This window comes from Candoia aspera, chromosome 3 (assembly GCF_035149785.1).
Source record: "Candoia aspera isolate rCanAsp1 chromosome 3, rCanAsp1.hap2, whole genome shotgun sequence".
Classification (NCBI taxonomy): Eukaryota; Metazoa; Chordata; class Lepidosauria; order Squamata; family Boidae; genus Candoia; species Candoia aspera.
Genome location: NC_086155.1, coordinates 51,363,213 through 51,373,822, shown reverse-complemented (window position 1 = coordinate 51,373,822; position 10,610 = coordinate 51,363,213). Strand labels below are relative to the sequence as shown.

Below are 10,610 nucleotides of genomic sequence, written 5' to 3'. Positions count from 1 at the left end.
GGCGGCCGAAGCCGGCGCAGTGGCGTGGCCGCTCTTTCCCGGGCCAAACTCCAGCACCTTTCGGAGCCGGCGCCTTTCATTTTCGTTTCCCGAAAGAACAGCGAGCAGCGCCCGGGCGGGGAGAGGGCTGGTGGGGAATTGGGTAGGAGCCCCCGCGCATCCGGACGATCCCGGCCCCGCGGTTCCCCCTCTCGCCTCCCCTTGTAATGCAGGTAAGAGTTTGGGGGGGCGGCGGCGGCGGCAGGCGCTCTGCCCCCTCGATCTTCCCGGGGTCTCCCTGCCTTGTTTTTGCCTTCCTGCCTCAGCGCCGTAGATTCCCGCATGCCTACAATCCTGCCAATGCGTCCTTCCCCTCCTCTCGCTTCACACACATTCATCCCAAGGTCCGACCCGTTCAGTCCAGCCGCCACCGCCTTTTCGCCAGGCGGCTTCCCCGATTCTCGCATCGCCCTCCTTGGACTTCGTATGGTCTGGAAATCGTGGGATGCAGCATCTGGAGGGCAGCGTCTGGGCATGGGCGCTTCCGCCTCTTCAGAAACCATTGGGTTCTCTGGACCAGGCTGAATTCACTGAAATCATTTTTCTGATGGTTTAAAAGAAAATCATTTCAGAGTGGACAAAGTCTGGAATTCCCCAGGCCTCTCACAAGAAAAAGAAGACATTAAGCAGCTGACAGTTTTCTTTGAGAAACAATGTTTTGTCCGACAAAATTAATCCGGGAGGAAGTTAATGAGCTGTTTCAAATGGGAAAATTGTGAGCTGAAACACCTTGGAGCGCTTATTTTAAGGCTAAATCCATGTAACAGTGATTCCCAGTCTGCATTACTTTGGGGCATGTTGACTGGGGATTATGGGTATTATGCTTTAACAAAAATGGTGGTGCCTGTTTGGGAAAATTTACTTCAGACCAGGGATGGGCAACCTTCCCCCTTCCCCCACATGTGTTCCCTTTCTTGCCCAATTTGCCCTCTGCTTTAGTCTAGACCAGTGTTTTTCAGACTTGGCAACTTTAAGATGAGTGGACTTCAACTCCAAAATTCCCCAGCCAGCATGTTGGCTGGGCAATTCTGGGAGTTGAAGTCCACACATCTTAAAGTTGCCAAGTCTGAAAAACACTGGTCTAGACCATGTGGGTTATGCATTCCTGTATCAGAAGCTGCTAAGTCAAAAGATATTTCTCCTCAAACAGAGAAAGAGAAGGATAACCGAACACTGTCTGTGGGAACACTTGTTTAAACCAAGTGTTATTGTTGCTAAAAGAGAGATGATACGCTATTCTTTGTTTTAAAAGAAAGGTCTTTGGAAATCTATTTATTTACATGCAAGCATGCATGAATTAATATACTGCTTGGCAGGACTTAGAGCAATTTACAGTCAAATTAAAAGTGTGTGTGTGTATAGATATAAAATATCAAACAAGTAAAAATGGCACCCCATTCTCCATACCATTATAACTAAAGTACCAAAAATTATTTTTTTCAAGACCTACCAGAACAAAACTGAAATGAAAACATGTAGGCATCTTTCACTTTTAGTTTCTCCAGTAGTCTGGTGTTTAAGAATGAATCTGTAACTTTTTTTTGAAGTAAATTTTTATATGACATTTGTGCAGTGCTAAAACAGAATTACAGCTGCAAAATCAACAATGAGTCTTGTGATACAATGAAGAGTAATTTGTTTATTATGGCATCTACATTCATGGATTAGAGTTTACTTCATCAAATGTTTGGTGAACTCTGGTCTTTGAAAACTTAGTTCTTTATTAATTTGTGAGTTTTAACTATCTCAAAAAACTGGTGTGTTTTCCTACAGCTGCTTTCTTTCCAGATTTCAGGAGTGCCTGCAGAATGTGGTCAAAGAAGTCAAGATGGTGGCTTCAGTGGTGAGATGTGATGCACACAGAAATTAGGTGGAGCTTCGGTCTCACCATCACAGCCACCATCTTGACTTTTTTTAACCAAACTTTGCGGATACCTCTGCCAGGTGTGTTTGCTTGTTTAGCTTCCCAGACTCAACAGCCCTGGGATTTAGAGGTGATCTCCCTTGCAAACACTAATCAACTCCTGCTTAGTTACCTGAGAGCTGCCACTGGATATGCTTAATCTCAGTTCCTAATTTCTACTTGTTGGGGGACAGCATCTTACTTTTAAATTTATCCCCTTGTGGAGGGTGGGGAAAAGGGACAGGAACTTTCCAGACACACACACACGTGTTCTTGATTTACAGTGATATTTAATACATACCATGGGCTTAGCTTAACAAGCTATAATTATATACTTCAATGTAAACCATTTCAAACAGAGCTTTTTATAGTGTGTTATCTGTTTCTCTGCCTCATGCTGCTCCTTTCTGTGCTTTCACTTCTGGACTTCCTTTTATCTAAGGGAGGAGAGAAAAATGACTCTTCTGGGCTTCTTGGATTCCAAACACCTTTGCCAATCTCTGGTCTGTTTTTCCAAAAAGCATACAATAGTCCTTTCCAAAAGCATACAGTAGCCCTTTCCTATAGCTCAGCAGATCTCTCTCTCTCTCTTGTCCTGCTTGCCCCTGCTGTCTCTCCAACTGCAGATTCCTCCTCCTTGATACACACAGTGTACAGAAATGACTCTAGGAATGCCCAACAACCTCCTTCTTCATTACTTAATGCTTCTGCCCTTTTATTTGTCTACAGCTAGAAGGCAGGTGTGCCTGCAACTAGGTGTTTTAATCAGGCAGGAAGCTTCTTGGTGTCTGCTGTATGTGACACTGAGCCAGATTTTGATCCATCTTGAGACCTTTGCATCATTCCAAGTCCATCAGGACAACTCATCCTACTACATCACTGCATAATGATTGATGCATGTATTCTAGTATATCTACAGAAGGGCACCATATATAACTACATAACTGTCCAGTATAACTACACAAGGGTGCCGTGAGGATCGTTACTTTATTTTCTGAATTAGAAGAGGCATGCACACGCAAAGGATGGTGAACAGCAGTCTCACAGAGGGTTTCCAGAATGTTTGGAAATATCATGCCAATGTGGTCTAGGTGGTCAGTCTGGTTTGTGGGAACTGGTCGTTATTTTTTTCTAGGATGGGGCACTTGGTCTTTGGTGCCTTATGGTGAGTAGTATGCTTAGAAGGGGAAAATAGCAGCAGCTGAGCTCTAATGAAGGTGCCTGGTGATGCCAGCCCAGCACAAGGCAAGGTGCCACTTTCCTCTGCCCAGAAAGCAAAGAAGGAGATGGGACGATTTCCTGTCCCTGGCTAGGCAAAGCCATCACTTCCTATAGCCATCCATTACTTATGTGGAACCAGCTTAAATAACCCTCCTTCAGTAATTGGAATGCAACTGTGCATGTTCCACTTCTGACATAGGATAAAGATATGAGCTGCTCAGAATGAACAATCAACATTGTTTTCCACACAGTTGTGATCAACTTGTGTGCATTCTACTAGCTCAGCTGCTTCTAGGAACAGAGGCCTTTTACTCCCTTTTATCCCATCCTTTCTCTGTGTAATTGTTCCATTTTATTTGCACAGCGATCCTGGGATGTAGTTTAGCTTTGGAGACAATTGTTGATCTAAGTTCTCCCATGAGAACTAATCGAGTCTCTCCTGTCTATCCAGCAGAATTTCTGCTGAAGCATATTGGTTCTCTGGCTCTAATTACCTTACAAAGGTTTTCTGTCATAGATTCTCATTTACCTGGCTTCTAGGCAGTACACAGTGACAGAAGATGCACTAGGGAAATACAGCTGATTTCCTGTAGGGAATCTATCCTGTAGGGATATCTTCAGTATCTTTCTCCTCCCTCAAGGTTGAAGTGGCAGCTAGCTCTTTGACTCCTGTGGCCACATCAGCTTTGCCCTTGCCCCCCACTTCGGAGACATCTATACAGTCGTTCTGTGATGGACAAATCTGCACATTGCCAGGCCGACTCAGTGAGTAGAAGAGGTATTATATAAGGCAGCTTTCCAAAGGTGGTTCTCCAAAGCCTTGGGTCTGTGCTCTACAGGCTTCTCCAAGCAGGGCCACCAAATTGTAATTTTTAATATGACATTAAGCAGAAGGCTTACATATACATTTTCTTATTGACTGTATTTAATGCATTTATTTTCATTTTGATGACATTTACATTAAATCCAATTTAAATGTTAGCTTGGTTCTCCTACTTTTTGGAGTGCTTTTGGAGAAACACTATACCAGTGTTTCTCAACCTTGGCAACTTTCAGATGTGTGGATTTCAACTCCACAAGGCTGGCTGGAGAATTCTGGGAGGTGAAATCCACACATCTGAAAGTTGCCAAGGTTGAGAAACACCATTCTATACCATTCTGTGGTCAAGCAATCTTGACCACATTATAAAATGTTACCTGCCCCTAATTTAAGGACCAACGCTGTACAAATTAGATGTGTTTGGACTTCAACTCCCAGTATTCCCTAGCTACATATTACAGTCCAGCACATCTTGAGTTGTAGTCCATCAGATCTGGAAAAGGAAAGGCCTGAAGTTGGTGGGAGTTCTAGTCTGATATATCTTGAGGACATCTGGTTGAGGAAACCAGGAGTAGATACTATTGAGTAAATCATCAATTAGTTGGACCTGGTGTAAAGTTGCTTCCTATCACAGAAAGAATTTTTTTAAAAAATCACCTTTTGAAAATTTATCATGAGTTATCTTTAAAACTGCTGGAGAGTGATACTAGTGGGAAGGAATAAGTAACAATAATAATAATTTCTGAGATGTCCTTTACTTGCTTTCTGAGACATTTTATGCTTTGTCCAAAAGAAGGGCAAAAAACTGACTGGGTAGATAGATAACAGGTCGTCTTATGTTTATTTACATATAACCTGGTTTGATTTCAGGAATCCAACCATTTCTATGGAGCAAAGATGATGTGATTCACTGGCTAAGATGGGCTGAAAAAGAATATTCACTCAGGAAATCTGATGACAGTAACTTTGAAATGAATGGAAAAGCCCTTTGTATTCTCACCAAGGAAGATTTCAAATTTCGGGCTCCTAATTCAGGTTAGTGGTGTTGTGTTCATTGGTCAAGGCTATGGGTGTCTACATTCTTATCTCAGAATTATCCCATGGAGCAAATACAAATGAGGAATACCTCGAAGACTATGAGGTGCATCAAGTCTCTGATCTCCTTTGAAATAGATGTGCCTTCCAAATTGTCTTTTGTAGTCAGGTTCTTGTTGGTTTAACCAAAGCCCATGGAATGACCAGCTTTACAATGTGATAGATGTTTGTGATGGAAAGAACCAGTGTACTCCAGTGGCTGTTTGATCACCTTCACGTTAGTACATTTTTCAAAAGATGCTTCCCTAGAGCAAGAGATAACAAATTAATCCACACTGAATGGGCTGAATGCATTGCCAATTTTAACAGAGGATTTCAGATTACCACAAATGTGTGCAAGGGAACTATATTTCTGGTTTGCAGAAAGTTGGAAATTCCCAAAGTTGAAAGTAGCCCTTCTGAAATAAGCAGCAGATTGGAGGGGGCGGGGAGGGTTCTTCCAAGAAGAAATGGCATCATTTTTGTCACGAGTTGATACTGATACCAATGAAGTGTTACTGGTATTTCTGTTCCTTTTCTCACAGGAGATGTGTTGTATGAATTACTCCAATACATAAAGACCCAGAGAAGAGCCCTTGTGTGTAGCCCTCTCTTTAATATTCCCTTTTGGGATACAGAGCATAACCTGACCCAGAGCACTGCAGAAGGTGAGTGCTGTGGAACAGTGGTTATATATATCATGGTAGGTAATTGGCTGACATTTTGGGCCAGTACCTGTACAGGAGGATACACAGGCAAAATGCATGCTGATCTTCCAGATGGTTCCAGATACAATCCTCAGCAGCTCATTTCCTGAGATCTTGGAGTGTTACTGCTCATCAGTTTATTGGTTACCATTCGCACAGAGGATTGATTGATTGATTGATTGATTGATTGATTGATTGATTATGTGCCATCAAGTTTGTGCCAACTCTTAGTGACCACATAGATTGTGTCCAGGAGGATCTGTCCCCAAACTGGTTCTTCAGGTCTTGATGCACCCATCACTGCTGTAATTGAGTTAATCCATCTTGCTGTTGGTCATTCTCTTCTTGTCTTGTCTTGTATTGCATCTTTTCCAACATTAGAAATTTCTCAAGGGAGTTGATACTTTGCATAATGTATTCAACATATGATAATCTGAGCGTGGTTATGCCTCAAGTGGCAACTCTGAATTGATTTGTTCAATGAGCCATTTGTTTGCATTCTTGACTATCTGTGGTATTCTCAGGAGTCTTCTCCAACACCACCAGAGCAGCTTATAGGAGCTCAATTGAAACTACAGTACAGTAGGCAAAACATTCCTTCATATAACTTTCTAATTTAAAGATATGACTCAAAAAGAAAAACAGGTGGGGAGGAAAGATAAAAACAAACATACTCAGCCACCACTTCTTCAAATTACATAATTCTTAAAATTAGCTTGAAAGGAAGGAATTCACAGAGAGAAGAACCTCAAGAGAGTTGCCCTTTCAGCAAAGCCACGGGAAGTGGCTCCTGCTATTTGTCTTTTCCACTGCTACATCCAGTTAGGATGGCATTAGCTTAAGCAAACTAGTGTTCTGACTCAGAATTAGTTGAATCTATCTGTTGGTAAGCTGCCTGTCTGTCTACTACTCATTTAGGTAAATGAAGAATGAATTTGTATGGATCTCTACCATAAGCATTTCCAAAAATGTTTGAGAAATGGTCCAGGCATGGATAGCCTGGAACAAACCTCATAAGGCATTTTCTTCAAATAAAAAGGTTATGACCAAACAGACTTCAAAGATGACCATGTTCTTAGCAAGATGAACACAGTTAATGTATATGGTTGCAGCACTTTCTGTTGCATCAATTTCCAGTTGATTAGGTGTAGATCTGCCTTTCCCAACCAGGTATTTTTCAGATGGCTATACTTAGTGGGCTCCAGATTGAGGATGGCTGGTTTAGGAAAGGACAGAAGCTCTGTTTTGAATCTCCCCATCTGGTCTCACAGGTCCCAAATGCAACCTAGAAGATTTCCCAGCTAAGGGCCCTGCATTGCCTTCAGAACATCCAATCATCATCACTAGTCATGCAGGCTATTTGGACCCATCTCAGTCTTCCACCAAGACTCTCTCTACTCCTGGGGTGACACCTCTTGCTTATTGCAACCTAGAGATCGGTCACAGGGGAAATGTTTGCTCTTTTCCTGTAAAAACATCTGCCCCAATCAGTGGTAAAATAGCGGGTAAGTGTAATGTCACGAAATTCTGTTACTCTTTTGCTATGTGGTTGTCAAGAATGCTTACCTGTTTTTGTAATCGAGAGCACTTGCTGAACATGTCCCACTCCCCTCACTGGTGAACAACACAGACTTGGCAGCACGTGGATCCAACTTTATTCTTTGCTCAGCAATGGCCACCTGCAAATGCATCCAACAGTTCTCCTTAACAGTGATGCAGTGGAGTAGGAGCTAACTTGTGTTATCCTCACTTGAACATTTCTTTCAATGTAACTAATTGTCAGACTGCAGGTTACTTTTGGATTACATCTACCAGCTCCTCTCTGACAGCCGGTATGAATCATTTATCAAATGGGAAGACAAAGAAACCAGGATCTTTCGGGTGGTAGATCCTAATGGCCTTGCTGGACTCTGGGGAAATCAGAAGGTACTAAATAAGGTGATCGCTCTAAGCTCCATAAATAGAGGTTAATTTCTGTTCAGCTGTGCAGACTAGGAATTCAGGGAGTATCACTCTCAGCATACCTGGAGGGCACCAATTTGTGTATCTCCTGTAGTCCCCCAATACTCTTTCGAGATAATTTAACAAAGTTACATTCCCTACATGTGGACAAATGTGCCTCTTCCTTTGCCATAAGCTTTGTCAGGCTTGCTAAAAGCAGGGCTGCTCCTGATCTCATAATGAGCTATGGCCAACAACTGTGGTTCCAGCCTTTCCTAACCTGGCTCTGGTGGTGTTAAAAGTACAACCTCCATCATCTGGGACTTGAGGCATTGTGATTCTAGGGCATTTAGAAGGATTTAGATTAAGGGAGTGCACGTAAGATGATCTGATACACTCTGGGGCAAAGGGAGTACATGTATGGATTTATTATATTTCTACCTTGACTTTCTTGTAAGAATTCAAGGGAGCATGGACTGGATTCCTCATTTAATCCTCAGAAGAACTTGGTATGATAGGTTGGGCTGAAATATCAATACTGGCCCAGAGTCACCTAGAGATTGAAAGGGGATTTGAATCTGGGTTTTCTGGGTCTTAGTCTGCTGTCTTAACTCTACACCACACTGGGTCCCTTTTACATTCTTTTCATTCCAAAGTAGAGAGCTAGTTTGGTGTGGTGGTTAAGGCACCAGGCTAAAAAACAAAGAGACTGGGAGTTCTAGTCCCACCTTAGGCACAAAGCCAGCTGGCTGACCTTGGGCCAGTCCCTCTCTCTCAGCCCTAGGAAGGAGGCAATGGCAAACCACTTCTAAAAAAACTTGCCAAGAAAACTGCAGGGACTGGTTCAGGCAGTCTCCGAGAATCAGACATGATCAAACAGATTAAAAAAAAAATCCAAATTAATTTGTGAAGCCTGTGAAAAATCCAAATTAATCTGTGATGTTTAACTGCATTTAAAACAAAACCTTTGTTGGCATTTATGTTTGGATGTATAATTCCCAGCCTACCTCCACTGAAAGGGGCTATGCATGCAGATTCCTTGACAGCCCTTTTCTAATCCAAACTTCTGAAATGATAGGCAAGAGAAAGCAAACTGATGTTTTTACAGTCACAATTTTTAAACAATTTTCAGAACCGAAAGAATATGACATATGAGAAGATGTCAAGAGCTTTGAGGCATTACTATAAACTCAACATCATCAAAAAAGAAACTGGACAGAAATTATTATTCAGGTGAGGTCAAGATGAGTCCCTAAGTCCTCCCCCATTTCCCACTTGCAACTTCCTGCTGCCTTCCCCATTGACTTTGCTTATTGGAAGCTGGCAGGAAGTTGCAAGTCATAGTCATGTGAGATCCTTGCATAATGATCCATGATACTCATTTAAGATCCTCCCTTAGCAACAGCAACCAGGACTGCTGGCATTGCCGTCACTAAGCTATGCAGTCAGCAACAGAAATTCCAATTCCAATTACCGTAGTTAAGCGAGGACTACCTGTAAATTAAAGCAATTTAGAACATGTTTTCTATGCTATACAAGGAGTTAAATATCTTTACTTTTCATGTAATAAAGCAGGGACATTAGCGTATCCCGTACAGCACTGTCTGACCTGTAGAATTAACATAAATATTTTAATAGATATGGATCCATTCCCCTCCATCCCTGAATTATGTGTGTGTGTGTGTGTGAGTGTTACTGAGAGACGGAGGGAGGGAGGGAAGGATAGAATGGGTTTGGATCACCAGAAAAAAAGTTGAATACTTTTTTTGTGCTTAATTCCAGATTCCTAAAAATTCCTGGAGAAATAAAACAGTATACCGCCAGTAAATTGGAGTAGCTGAACAATGAAGAGCAGAAAGGGGAGGACTGGAAAGTTTTATCGGAAATCTCACTGTAGACGTTTGCCAAGTCATAGTGACATCAAGAGCTTGTGTTAATCAATAGCAAAATGTTTGATGTCTCTATGAAGCCAGAAAGGAAAAAGGCCTTGGAGCATTGTCCATCCTGTAAATGAAATGCAAAGAACGAATCCACTGGACTTCTGCTGTCAAACTGAATAGAAACATTTGTACAAAACAGAAAGTCCTTATGTTCAAAAAACAGTCCTCAAATCAGTTCTAGTTCCTCTGCCAATCACAGTGGTGTAGAGTTTCTTAGCTATTCTCAAAGATACCCTCCTCCCATATAAAAATATGTCATGGGAAATTAAGCAGTTTTTCAACACTAAAAAACAACAACAACAAAAACACACATTTGCAAACTGATCAGTGTTTTATGCCAGGAGTGCTAAGACAGGATCAAGACAGGCAGTCAAAAAACAGTATAATCTGGTTCACCCAGCACACTGAGCTATGGTTAATCTAATCAAACTTGGCTGGATAGGCTATACGGTAACTTGTTCAGTTCATGCAACAATTGAAACCACATGATGGCTCAGTGCAATGAATTCACATCCATTCTGATTTATAAAGCATTACTTAACCAGGGTTTACAGGTAGTCTTGGGCTACAGCAGCAATTAGGACCAGAATTTTCATCACTAAGCAATGTGGTCGAATAGTGTGACATCACACGACTGCATCACTTAGTGACGGCAACCCTGGCAGTCCCAGTTGCCATTGTAATCCCAGGACTGTGCAGGTCTTGAAGTGGGAAGGAGCAGGAGTCCCAGGCAAGAGCACGAAGGTGTGTGTGGGTGCCATGGGCAGGTGCTAGGGGGTGTGGGTGGGCCAACAGGTGCTGTGGGCAGGTTGGCAAGGGCTGCGAGTGGGCACTCACTATGGAGGGGGGTGATACAGAGTACGAGATCCCTGAGCCACTACGTGTGCTTCAACAAATTAGGATTAAAATAAACCATGGCTTAATATGTGAATCCAGATAAAGACTTGATTGGCAATATGCAATCA

The 10,610-nt window shown here is 42.3% G+C and overlaps 1 protein-coding gene across 1 annotated transcript; it reads left to right on the top strand.

Annotated features, from left to right (window-relative positions):
• Positions 1 to 42: 42 nt before the first annotated feature.
• Positions 43 to 9,951, top strand: ETV7 (ETS variant transcription factor 7). The gene is made up of 8 exons (XM_063297646.1): positions 43 to 212; positions 3,805 to 3,928; positions 4,854 to 5,018; positions 5,603 to 5,725; positions 7,036 to 7,269; positions 7,548 to 7,690; positions 8,838 to 8,938; positions 9,488 to 9,951. The coding sequence occupies exons 1-8, from the start codon at positions 207 to 209 to the stop codon at positions 9,540 to 9,542; spliced, it is 951 nt and encodes a 316-aa protein (XP_063153716.1). The 5' UTR covers positions 43 to 206; the 3' UTR covers positions 9,543 to 9,951.
• Positions 9,952 to 10,610: the final 659 nt, after the last annotated feature.